The sequence below is a fragment of the Kogia breviceps genome, chromosome 1 (assembly GCF_026419965.1).
Source record: "Kogia breviceps isolate mKogBre1 chromosome 1, mKogBre1 haplotype 1, whole genome shotgun sequence".
In the NCBI taxonomy this organism is placed as follows: Eukaryota; Metazoa; Chordata; class Mammalia; order Artiodactyla; family Physeteridae; genus Kogia; species Kogia breviceps.
Window position 1 is genome coordinate 196679858 of NC_081310.1, and position 13546 is coordinate 196693403.

Genomic DNA, 13546 nt, shown 5'->3' on the forward strand with positions numbered 1-13546 from the left:
ACCCCCAAAAGTTCTTTGTCTCCCCACAGTCAACCTTCCATCTCTCACTGAACTGTCTTTGGATGCCATGGATTCATTTTGCCTGTTCTAAAACTTCATTTAAATGGACTCATGCAATATGGACTCTCCTGGGTCTGGCTCATTTCACTCAGCATAAAGTTTCTGAGATTTGTCCATGTTGCGTTTATCAGTAGTTCCTTTGCATTGCTGGGTGGAATTCCACTGTGTGATGTAGCACAGCTTATTTATCCAGTCCCCTGTTGAGGGACACCTGGGTCATTTAGCTATTTACAGCTATAGGAACATTTGTGTACAGGTGTTTGTTGGATGTATGTTTTCATGTCAAACCTTTTGCTCATTCTTTTAATTGGGTTGCTGACTTATTGAGTTGGCATTCTTTATACATATACTGGAGAAGTCTTTAGTCTGGCATTGGTTTTGTGAATATTTTCTCACAGCTGTGGTTGGCGTTTTCATTTTCTTAACAGTATCTTTCAAGGAGCAGATGTTTCTAATTCGGATGAAGTCCAGTTTATCCATTCTTTTCTTATATGGTGGGTGTCATGTCTAAGAAATATTTGCCTACCCTCAGGTTGTGAAGGTGTTCATTTATTTTTTTTTTTTCCTAGAAATGCTTTAGTTTTAACTTTTATGTTCAGGTCCAGTGCAGGGTTTTGAGCAAAGAGCTGATGTGACCTAACGTAATGTGCTAATAGCATCACTGTGCTGTTTTGAGATGAGACTGGCGGGCAGCAGCCCGCCTTGAGGGTGTTTGCAAGGAGGCTACTGCACCGATCCTGGCTGGGAGACGCCGGGCAGAGCGGAGGTGCGGAAACGCAGTGAAATTCTGGAAATACTTATCGGCCAGGTTTTCAGGCTTGTTCTTCATCCTCCTTCATGAGTAATATCCAACTTTAAGGAAAGTTATTTCCCTTCTCTGAAGACCCTTATACTCGTAGTTTTACATGAGGCCTAGTGTATGTACACAACTTGCCTTGAGCCTGAATGTTTGCTATGCATTTGACTTAGCTTCACTTTTTAAGAATAAGTAACTGGTTTTGAGTTTTATTCCACACATTGTCATTCTTCAGGCAAGGCAGCACCACAAACAATATGACAATTCATCTCTTCATTCACAAAAGATTAAAACAAAGGAAATCATCACATGTTTTGCCATCCTCCACAATACTTCTGCTGGGTAGGACTCATAAATCCATGTCTCTGCCTTGGCCACTTCAACTCATGTCTTATCCTTTCTTTAACTCATGATTTATTGCTCTCAGTTACTCCTTTTGCCAGCTTTATAAACGTAACTGTTCTTTATTTAATACCTATTTTGTACACTAGGCAACAAGACAGTAAATTTATTGTCTATGAGTTGCTACTTTGAAAAATTACATCAATGCAAAGTGATTGTCTTTCAGCCTTGAGCCAATAAATTTATTTATTTATTTTTTTTGTAGGGGATGATATGAGGTCATAGGATAATATATATAATCGCTGATCACAGAATGAGAAGGAACAAGTTGCAGTCAAATGCTCTACCACTGAGCTATATCCCCGAGAAGAAGCAAGTTGAAAGTTCCAACAAACAGAGGCCGAGAAGGAAGACTTCTGTCTCCTGCCAATCATGTATAAGCTGGTCTCCTGCTGTTTGCTTTTCATAGGATGCTTAAATCCTCTCTGGTCTCTTCCTGTCCTTGACTCCAGGGAAGAGCCCCTGCAGCTCTCAGGTAAAATGATTTCTTTCCCTTATGTCAGTCTTGAAAGAGTCTTCAAGGGTCTTAAATGCAATGTTAGAGATAAGAATGAAAATTCTTTCTTAAAGGAGTCTTGTGAAATTAATAGTCCCCGCTATGAAAAGAATTCTAAGGATCCTTACAACACCTCTCAGAGTCAGTAATGGATACAGTTTTCTTTTTCCTTTCTAAAATATAAAAGTAGAAGGGTAACATTGCTTATTTAATGTCACTTCTACATTTCTAAGTTATTTTGATCTGCTTTTTTCTTTTTTTTTCAATTTTGAAAATGGCACTAAATTTAAAACATCATTGCTTTTAGTTTCTATTTTAAATGAACTGGATGAATGCAGAATTGGTTGTTCCAATTATAGGTTAAAATATTTTTATTGTATCTTATTTTAAGCTAAAAAGTAATCATCTGACATGTGTTATATGAAACAAAAATGTTTATTAACAAATAAAGAAGTGACTAGCTGGGGCTGGGGATGGCACAGATTTCCAAGTACATTTATGTTTTCCTTTTGATTGGTGTTTCATTCAGTTCAATGCTAAGTTGAATTCTCTTAAAGTGTATCAGTCAAGCAGATACTTATTGTGCTGTTAGCTCTTTAGTTAAGAAACGAAAAGGTTGGTGCTTGGGTAATAGGTTCATAAACATTTTAACTTGTCTTTAATTGTGGATATTTTAGACATTTTTTTTTATAAAGGAAAAAAAAACTCTTCTAAGCCATTGATTTTATAATTTCTACTCTCTAAAGTTTCTCTCAAGCAGCTTTCTGATAAGTGTCAAGCTCTAACTTCCACAGTCACTGAACTCATAAGTGGTAGTCATCTTAATGGCTAAATCGGGCATTAACTTTATTGAATCTCTGCTATTTAAAAAAAAAAGAACAGCGAAAAGCATACGATGAAACCAAGAATGAACATTCAGATATTACTGTCATCCTCAAAAAAGTACATATCATGATCATGATTTTTCCAAACTTAGATGAGTGTAGCATCTCACTTAAATTCTTAACAGGTGGCAGCTTACATTAGAGTTTTTGCCTGAAATTTTTTCCCACTTATTTGTTTCTCCATAAATGATCCTTCATGACATAAACATTGATGTGTGGCCAAATTTTATAGATTTCTCATTACTATTCCTCAGAATTTTATAGACTTCTCATCAATACTCTTCAGAAGTACTGTGAATGTGCCCAGAAGCCTTCACGATGGCTTGCTCTTTGTTTTCCAATCAAGTGGATGGTACAGGACTCCCCAGAAGCTCCAATCTCCCCACTGCAGCACCCGGCCAAGATTGCTCTGCCAGTGACCAGAGTCTGCCCGCCAGACCTCACGCTCACTTCCCACACACCTGGCACACACTCACCATGCATCTCCTGTGCCACTAAGCTGGGCAAACTTCACCCTGAAAATGTTGCTATCAACTTCTTTAGAGAGTATTTTAGAGCTGACTCTTTCCTGACGATTGTGTCTAAATCTTGGAGGCCAGACAGATAAGAGGTGATGCCATCCCATTTGCTTTATAGGAAGAACCTTAACAATCCTGTCTTTTAGAAAACCACTCCTTTATTTTTCCTCTCACTCCAATTTCACCACCCCTATGTCTAAAAGCAAAAGGCAAAAGGCAGCAGTAGGTAAATAGAAATGAGGAAGAATCACTTTGTAAGCGGAAGTGCTTTTTCACTGACCCTGTGGCTCAGCCCTACCCTCTTATTCAAGGCAGTGAGCAGCCTGGCAAGGCCACACAGGCAGGAGGAGTGAGAATGAGAGTCACGCTCCTGATTTCCTGTTCTGCTGGCTTGTGAACTGGACTGTAGCATTTCCACTTCTCGGTTAAAATACTACTGACGACAAACCCGGAACTTAGTGTTTGAGGTTTTTCTAGTATTATCTCCTGGTCCCTGGTACCCGCCCCCCCAAAAGACAATAAGGAACAGAACTGATTGAAGAATCAGCTGAGTTGCTAATATCCACTTCTACGCTGTGTAGCACCTGAAGATATCAGACCAACTTTGGATGAGCTGGAAAGAGCTTCCCTTGTGCAGATGCTGTCAGAGATGTCAGATGCAGAGACAGGAGATGCCCTTAGGAAAGCAGGTAAAATGATTCTTGTGTTTACAGCCTGTCTGATTTTCTTGTCACTGAATTTACGCCCTGTGCTCATCAATTAGATGAGGTAAAATCCTATCTTGCAACATAAAGATCAGCTATATAAAATGAGTTAGTTACCCAACACTCTCCCCTCTGGGCATAAAGACTTCCTCTGACATCTTCCGTTTTCCTTTTCTCAGCAACGCCTCCCAAGCATCCTGCTCTACTTGATCCCTCAGTATATTTGTTCTGTGTATGGACTTTTATTTTGGGGGGAAGGAGGGCATTATCCCAGTTTTCAATAAGTGACATTTACAATCCTGGTTTCCCACTTACTCGGGTCTTAAGCAAATTACTTAATCTATCTGTACCTGTTTGTTAAACCAGTAAACGGAATGATAAAAATGCCCATCTCATGGGGTTATTGTGAAGTTCAGTCAATGAGAAAACGCAAGTAGAATGTTCAGCACAGCGGCACACAAAGTAATCCAATGAAATGGCAACTTTTGCTATTTTCTCTGCCACTGTATTCCTCCCAGCACTGACAGAGATGCTCAGGGCATTCTGGAAACAAGATGGAGTCTTTTAATAGACCTTGTTTAGTAGAAAGAATTTCACTTGTTATAAAATATTTTTGATAAACTACTGAACTGCTAACTCAGGAAAATGCAGTGCCCTTTGTGAATTCCGGAATTGAGAAAGAACCAGGTGCCTGCCTATCTTCCTTCAAGTAAATATCACTGTGGTGTGAAAAAAAGGAAAATCAGAAACTAGACATGACTTAGGAATATTCTATTTTGTGTGTTTTAAATAAGACAAGTATAAAACGGAAATAATAGATCTGATGATGAATGGTTTCAAAATACTGTTTTCCAGATCTCGGTACCAACATTTTTTACCCAAGAGGAAGCGTGAGAAAGGTAGGTAGCTCCATCATGAGAATTACGTTACAAAAGCGAGCATGCTATGCCTTGACTTTAGAGGAGCCCCAATTCATGAACCAGTCGAGCAGTTTCGGTAGAAATCACACCTTAAAATAACTGGTCAGTCAGTATTACTTCAAAGCATGTTCCAAATTTTGATCCGTATAAATGTGGATGCAACAAGAACTTATCCAGTGCCCACTTTGGATAAGTTATTGTAACGAGTTTAAGAGAACAAAAAATAGATAAGGCCCCTGCCCTCAAGTCTGTCCTCCACTTGTGCTGTGTCACTGATGGCCTTCACGTGGTCTGAGGACCAGCAGTATTGGTATCGTGTGGAAGCTCGTGAGAAATGCAGACCCCCAGACCCCACCCCACAGCACCTACTGAATCAAAATCTGCATCTTACCAAGAATCCCCAGGTGATCCTTATGCACATTAAATAGAGTATGACAAGCCCTGCCGTATGATGTCTAAATAGCAGAGAGACACGGTCAAAACCCTGAGATGTCGTGTGTGTGATAGAGCAGAATATGTAGGAAATCATTTCGGGTGCAGAAGACGTACTGTGATTGCGATCGATGAATGATAACATGAATTGGTTAGAAATGGTGCACAGTTAATGGAGGACCTTAAACACTAAAAGAAAAATCCGTATTTGATCGTTATCAACCCCTCAGACTCTAAACTAGTGTCTCCTAAAGGGCTTTCCGGGTACACCAGTCCCACGAGCCAGGCTACAGTGACACCCTGGGTTCTGGTCCCTCTCCCATCCTGGTAATTCTTTATGTACATTATTAGCATGTTAAAGCCTCCAGGAAATGAGATAAGCGTATTTAATTTTAACCAAGCATTTCCCAAATATTTTGACCGGCGACACCTTTTTTTGGTGTAGCACCCATTACCATCCTTATAAAAATATACTCTGGAATCCCTCAGTTCTGAAGATGGCATACACCACCTGAGGCCCCAGGGCAGGTAAACCATCCAGAAGGGGATGGGGATGGCTTCTACATTAAACATTATCATTCAGATGTTTATATTGCTCCGAATAGAAGGGTTATGATGAAAGGCTCTAAAATCATAAAGGTGATTGGGATTTGCTCATGAAATCCCAGAAAAAAAAAAAGTAAGGATCCATGCTTAAAGAAGTTAATTTCAAGGCAAAAAAAGGCCTACTTTACAGAGAAGACAGCAAATGGACAGAACATGTTACTGACAGATTTAAATAGAAATGGGTCAGTGAGGGTTTAGGAAAATTCACGGCAATCACAGGGCTAAACAGACTGGCTGGACCACAGGTAGGGCACAAGGAGACCTCCCAGCGCCTACACGCTGGGCGCTCACCGCAATTCTATCCCATGAAACAGCAAGAAAACACTTTTTAAAGGTCCTACATCTGAACGAAGGTTCCTATTTTTGTGTGTAGGACTCAATTCATTGATAACCTGTTTTTTTATTTGGATTGTTTTAATTTCAGGCTTTCTCAGGACAAGATCCTAACACTTTACTGAGTCACCTTTTAGCCAGAATCAGGAAACCATACAAGAAACGTGGAACTCCCTCTGAATGCTTCTGGAAATACTGTGTCTGAAGTGACATGAACATCTACTAGTCAACTCAAAACCAACCATCTTAGAAAAAGTAAAATAAAAACGCTTGATTTGAAAGCAGTATAGATGAAAACCTAGGCAAGCTATACCCTGTTCATTATTATTTGAAAAATAAATCCTCTATGTTTTGCAAATATCACGAGTGGTTATTTTACTTAGAAACACATCCTGAAAATCTATCCATCAATTTATCTTTAAAGAATTATCTAGGGCTTCCCTGGTGGCGCAGTGGTTGAGAGTCCGCCTGCCGATGCAGGGGACGCAGGTTCGTGTCCCAGTCCGGGAGGATCCCACGTGCCGCGGAGCGGCTGGGCCCGTGAGCCATGGCCGCTGAGCCTGCGCGTCCGGAGCCTGTGCTCCGCAAAGGGAGAGGTCACGGCAGTGAGAGGCCCGCGTACCGCAAAAAAAAAAAAAAAAAAAAAAGAATTATCTAAAAGTTTAAAAGTAAACAAATAAATGAACAGAAGCAAATACTAAGAAGAAAAAGTCAAAAAAGTAAATTTTAGTTAAAATAGTAAAACTACAAATCATTTAACCTACATTATCTTAGTGATGATGTCCTCTCAACCCTTAAAAATAACAAAGTGAGATATTACTTAAAAAAAAAAAAACCAGTATCTTAGCTTTTGGAAAAGCGTCCAAAGTGAAGGATGCCTAAAGATCAGGGCTGGGAACAGTCTGAATTCTCCTTTGTTTCTGAAAGAGGGCGTCCACACACTCCGATTCCCTCTCCCTTAGTTAACCTAAGTACTGAACACTTGAAAACTTTAATCTCTTAACACTGAAGCTTCTTTGATGTCAGTTTCTGTGAGCTCAAGGAGCACAGTACTAGAAAAATACCTTCATAATCTGTTTCTTAGAGAAGAAACTTGAGGTGGGATTTAAGATTGTGGAATGGAAGATATAGCCTGGTTTGTTAATTTTTAAAAACCATGTGTGTGTGTGCACATACTAACTTAGCCTCTTAATACATCTATACCATCGTAGCTTCTCTACGTATAGAGTATGGAGCTGAGACCCGCGAGCTCCACGCAGCTCCCAGCACAGCCCATGCCCGCGGGAGAGCACTTCTCATGGGAAACCCAGGCTCCCCTTCCCGGCTCTGTCGCCAATCGCACCCCCAACTCAGGAGGAATGAAGGCTCAGGTCTGCACCAAACAGCCACGTAATCGGTATTGATCTTGTCAACAACCATCCAAAATCTCCTCTTAGAGCGCAGGTCTGATGAACCTTCCCTTTCCTTGTCTGAGACGTCGAGAGCAAACCTGTAGGCAAGTTGTTTCCATCTTGAAGGATGGATGCGTCATCTCAGGAACATGCTGACATGTGGCTGTGAGGACGCTGTGGCATCGCTCGCTGCTGAAATTCAACTGAATCCAGTTCCCTAACACGGGACTCTGGCCCCACGCGTGCCGGCACGTTTATGACACCAGGAAGAGCTTGGGGTGGCTTCCATCCCGTAGAATCCCCAATCCCTCCCGTTTTGTGATACTAGGCAACTGCTCTTACAGCCGGGGCTCTGGTGTCAAGTCATTGCTCCCACGCAGCTGGGAGCCCCCAGCCAGGCCATCCGGCTCTCTCCACCCCCCTGTCCTTCTCTGTAAAATGAGGGCAGTGACGCTGCTTATTTCGTGGTTGTATTAAACGAGATAATTCATGGGAAGCACCAGAACCGTCCCTGCGGGAGGAGTACACATCCGTCAACACTGAGCTCTCTTCCCTTCTTGGGTTGCTGTTGTTTTATTACGACACGAGGTGCAGGTGGTTTGAAAGGTGTAACATTTAGCAAGTCCTGTTGGCTTCAGGATCCCGATTCATAGTTTAATTTCAAGATTCTGTTGCTGCCCGTTCCACATTCAGACTTTGTGAAACACAGGTTCACTCTACAGAATCTGAAAGAGTAATCTTCATAATTAAATTTTGTAAGTTAGGCACTAAAGTTAGTATTAAAGGGACCTCCCTTGTGGCGCAGTGGTTAAGAATCCACCTGCCAATGCAGGGGACATGGGTTCAAGCCCTGGTCCAGGAAGATCCCACGTGCCGCGGAGCAACTAAGCCCGTGCGCCACAACTGCTGAGCCTGCGCACCACAACTACTGAAGCCTGCATGCCCAGAGCCCACACTCCGCCACAAGAGAAGCCACTGCAATGAGAAGCCCGTGCACCGCAATGAAGAGCAGCCCCCGCTCGCCGCAACTAGAGAAACAAAGACTCAACACAGCCAAAAATTAAAAAAAAAAAAAATAGTATTAAAAAACATGTACATATGTTGAGAACCCGATAAGCTCCTCCCAGTGCTGAAGTGAGGAGTAAATGCTGTGTTATCCCTGAGCAGGACGTTGGACGCAGTGATGACAGAGATGCAGACACAGAGGGACCCTAACGTGAGCACCCTGCAGTGTCTCTCCATCTCAGAAAATCTTTCTCAGTGTTACAAAACACACATTCAGGGCTTCCCTGGTGGCGCGGTGCTTAAAAATCCGCCTGCCGATGCAGGGGACACGGGTTCGTGCCCCGGTCCGGGAAGATCCCACGTGCCGCGGAGCGGCTGGGCCCGTGAGCCATGGCCGCTGAGCCTGCGCGTCGGGAGCCTGTGCTCCGCAACGGGAGAGACCACAGCAGTGAGAGGCCCGCGTACCACACACACACACAAAAAAACCCTAAGTATTTAAATGACTAATCTCTGGGGCTTCCCTGGTGGCGCAGTGGTTGAGAGTCCGCCTGCCGATGCAGGGGACACGGGTTCGTGCCCCGGTCCGGGAAGATCCCACGTGCCGCGGAGCGGCTGAGCCCGTGAGCCGTGGCCGCTGAGCCTGCGCGTCCGGAGCCTGCGCTCCGCAACGGGAGAGGCCACAACGGTGAGAGGCCCACGTACCGCAAACAAACAAACAAACAAACAAACAAAAACCACACATTCAGGGCAAAGGTTTGTTGATGCGGTGCAAGAAATTTCTCAAGTTTTACATGTTTACCGTTTATTGTTTTTGCTTAAAAAAGATACCCGATTAAAATATTAATAATCATTAAAAGCAAGTAAATTCACAGTTCGTTGTAAACTCAGTTGAAGGACGGTTGCCATTGGGATTAAGTTTGCCTTGTAGGTTACGCTGAAGTTGCTGTTAATTGTGAAACGATTCCATTTGCACAGCCTCCTGTCGTTCATCGATCCTGACCTCTTATCCGAGAAGATACAGCTTTTTGGTAACATGTATGTAAACACTGAAGCCCATAGTACACATGTCTGTTACCAATTGCTATAGTCATCAATACAAAAAGTTCATAAACTTGAACAACTGTTTAAGCTCGGGGGGAGCCGCCGGGGGGGCAGCAGCCGCACTGCTGAACCTCGTCTGCTCAGCCTCAGCACTGGAAGCATCGTGGTCCAAACTCTAAATACGCCGATTCGGCGGCTTATCGAAGCACCAAAACTACAAATGGTGTTTTAGATCTGCTTACAACAAGCACCGATTTTTTTTTTTTTTTTTTTTTTTTTTTTTTTTTGCGTTACGCGGGCCTCTCACTGCTGTGGCCTCTCCCACTGCGGAGCACAGGCTCCGGACGCGCAGGCTCAGCGGCCATGGCTCACGGGCCCAGCCGCTCCGCGGCACGTGGGATCCTCCCGGACCGGGGCACGAACCCGCGTCCCCTGCATCGGCAGGCGGACTCTCAACCACTGCGCCACCAGGGAAGCCCCAAGCACCGATTTTAAATTGACCCTAAACGTGTAGTAAGGCAAAGAAATAAGCAAATGTCGATAAAACAAACGTCCAGAAAGAATCGAAAAGAGGGCTTATAGTAGAGAAGGTCAGGTTTATAAAACGTGTTCGCAAATGCAGAACAGTCCTCTGATTGCTCCATGCCATTTCTGATTTAAACAAATTAAAAAGGTTATCACTCCAGAAGGTCACAGCCATTCTACTGATGGACAATATCCAGGCTGGTTCACTTTTTAAAATTTGATTTTTCACCAAGGGCAAAAATACCACACAACTTGACCAACACAACAAGGGCTTCAGAGATCATTTAACAGCCGAGATGGAGCGGGATAGGAGAGTCTTCTCTTCATAAGACAGGAATACGGGCATGGAGCCGCTTAAAGTGAGAAAATTCCAGATGTCACGGGCATCACTTGAAAATGGTTCTGACACCTGAAGAAAGATTTACCTTATAGGAAACTACAGTTGGCCCCTCGTATTCCTGGTGGGGAGAATCGGGGAGGGGTGTAGAATCCTGGATGTGGATCCGCAGGTACAGAGGGCTGACTGTACCACCATGTTATAGAAGGGGCTTGAGCACCCATGGATTTTAGCATCTGCCAGGGGGTCCTGGGACCAACGCCCTGCAGATTCGAGAGCCGTCTGTTCTACTTTAGAAAGTAAATCTAAGCTACGAGGCTTGAAGATCAGAGTCCAGCAGCATTGTGGATAGAAAGGTTGATTCTCATAATTACGATCAGGATGCCTTTATAAAAAACTATAAAACTTGAAAGGAAGCAGTGTTTTCCTAAAACAAACAAACAAACAAAACAACAAAATACCACCACAACAAAAAAAGTAAGTTAGTTTGTTGCATGTTATTTAAAAGAGAAAAGGTTATTCCAGCCTTCATTTTCTTCTATACCTGGTTCTGATCTACATGGGTGTGAATTGCACGTCATTCCAAGTTTGAGAAGGAATCATCCCTTCTCTACGAAGAGGGGGGCTCACTTACCATGTAAACAACTCACTCGCTTCTTAAAAGACACAACTTCAGCCGAGGCCCAGGAAGCCCTCATTTGTGGCAGATTCTGCAGCCCTCTTGGCTAGGGACCTCCCGTAGGACCCTTACCCCTATTTAAGGGCAACACTTAGCCCTATTTAAGGACAAAAAGAAGGCAGTGCCAATCAGACCTCTGGCAGGGATTGAGAAACCTTCTTTTGTGTAAATTGGTTGGAAAGAAAGAGTTAACAGTTAGTTTTGATAAGACAACATTTAAACACATACGCATATAAGAACGACATTAACTCTTACATAACTTTAAAAACTTTTTGCAATCATTATTTTAAAATTTCAAAAGGGATGAGTCAGAAGCTGGTTGAGCTAGAAGCTCTTTTGTTTTAACACTACACATGCAAAAGCTAATTTAAACCCTGCAAAGAATAAGCTCATTGTGAAGCTGATCCACTTTTAACTAAGACTTTGAGAATTTCAGTGGAAGGTAGAAAATCAAAAGGAAAAGCATCTACAAAAATGAAGGTCAAAATTCAACCCTAAAAGCTAGCAATTTCCGGTACACCAATGGGCAATACATTTTCATACTGGTCAATGCTGAAGTGATCTGCGTTGTGTTGTGAGAAAACTGGAATGTCAGACCCTAACTGTGGAGGGATGTGTCACCGGGCAAAGACCAGGCGAGGGCACTGTATTTGTGGACACTGTTAGGAAAGGTACGTGGCCCATAGCGGGGATTTCTTGAGTCTCTAACAGGGGGAAATGATTCATGTAACAACAGAACAAAATCAATGAGGCTAAGGTATGGGGCTCTTTCTAGCTATACGTTTTTAAAAAAATTAATTAATTTATTTTATTTATTTTATTTTTGGCTGCATTGGGTCTTCTTGCTGCGTGTGGGCTTTCTCTAGTTGTGGCGAGCAGGGGCTACTCTCCGTTGTGGTGCGCGGGCTTCTCATTGCGGTGGCTTCTCTTGTTGCAGAGCACGGGCTCTAGGTGCGTGGGCTTCAGTAGTTGTGGTGCATGGGCTCAGCAGTTGTGGCTCACGGGCTCTAGAGCGCAGACTCAGTAGTTGTGGAGCACGGGCTTAGTTGCTCCTCGGCATGTGGGATCTTCCCAGACCAGAGATCGAACCAGTTTCCCCTGCGTCGGCAGGCGGATTCTCAACCCCTGCACCACCAGGGAAGTCCTCTAGCTATATTTCTAATTGTAATTTATTTGGGGTGACATCTGAAATAAAGTTTGACTGTACACATACCTCTTTAGAGGCCATCCAATCTCATTAGAGGACAGCTAAACTAGAAAAAGAGTCTATTTGATGGTTTAAATACATTGCGGAAAAGACAAGTGAAAGAGTCTATATACAATGTCTGCTTCAGGAAAATGATGCCTGTTAAAAAATCAGGAAGGAAAAAGCTTAATATTCAAAGATAACTTCGTGGTCATTGAAGACCCAGGGGTTTAGAGAGAACCACAAGGAGGTCTAGCTGTGTCCCATAGGCCTGGAGCGGGAGCACAGGTGTATCTTCAGAGTCACTCAACTGCTGCTTCTGCTGCATCCGGACCACGGGATTCTGCAGCAGCACCAGCTGAATCTCCGTTTTCGCAAGTGACACAGCCCTCCAAAAAGGAGCAAGAGCAGGCAGCTTATTTGATGTGAAGTCACCTGAAAAGTTTTTAAACCAGTAAAATGCCGGCCAAGCCACCTGTGTCTCCTTCTCCCACTTATTCACATCAAAGACTGTCCATTATAGTTCATCCCTTATTATTATTAGAAGGGAAATGACAGCAAGTGTTTAAATACTTTTGCTTAAACTGTCTGGGGGCTCATTCTCCATATACTCTTCCCACAGAAATTCCCGCTCGGCATGAATCCTAAATCCTAAATCCTAGATCCTCTCGTGTGAATCTTACATCTTGAGTTTCAACTCTTTTCAAACATGCATGCGTATTTGACATGCAAATCTTATACTCTCCTCCCCAGTCAATCACATATGAAAGCAGGTGCCTTTACTCCTAACTGCCCCGTAACATTCCAACTGGTGGAAGAAAAAAACGCTTGGAGTCAAAAAGGCCTGTATTCAACATCTGAAGAGCTGTGAGCACTTATACAGTCGTCCTTCAGTTTGTGCAGAGGGCTTGGTTCCTGAACCCCCTGAGGATACAGAAATCTATGGATGCTCAAGTCCTTATATGAATGACTTGGTACAGTCAGCGCTCTGCACTCGAGGGTTCCGCAGCCTTGGATTCAACCAACTGCAGATTGAAATTTGAACCATGGGTATAGAGGGCTGAGGGTACAAATTATTTAGTATCTGTATACCTCACTTTGTTGTTATTGGTAAAGCGGGGATAATAACACCTACCACAGAAGCAATTGTGAAGATTAAGATTTTCAGTGGGATCATGTAATGCACAGTCGGCCCTCTGTATCTGCAGGTTCCACATCCACAGACTGAACC

At 43.1% G+C, this 13546-nt stretch overlaps 2 protein-coding genes across 2 annotated transcripts in view; one reads left to right on the forward strand and one right to left on the reverse strand.

The window, feature by feature from the left end:
• The first annotated feature begins 1630 nt into the window (after nucleotides 1-1630).
• Nucleotides 1631-6356, forward strand: UTS2 (urotensin 2). The gene is made up of 4 exons (XM_059052543.1): nucleotides 1631-1733; nucleotides 3738-3845; nucleotides 4716-4757; nucleotides 6235-6356. The coding sequence occupies exons 1-4, from the start codon at nucleotides 1631-1633 to the stop codon at nucleotides 6354-6356; spliced, it is 375 nt and encodes a 124-aa protein (XP_058908526.1).
• Nucleotides 6357-12584: 6228 nt separating this feature from the next.
• PER3 (period circadian regulator 3) overlaps nucleotides 12585-13546 on the reverse strand; it is a 61025-nt gene continuing 60063 nt past the window's right edge. Inside the window, 1 exon segment of the mRNA XM_059052557.2 lies at nucleotides 12585-12704. Coding sequence (XP_058908540.1) covers nucleotides 12618-12704 — 87 coding nt within the window. The 3' untranslated portion in view covers nucleotides 12585-12617.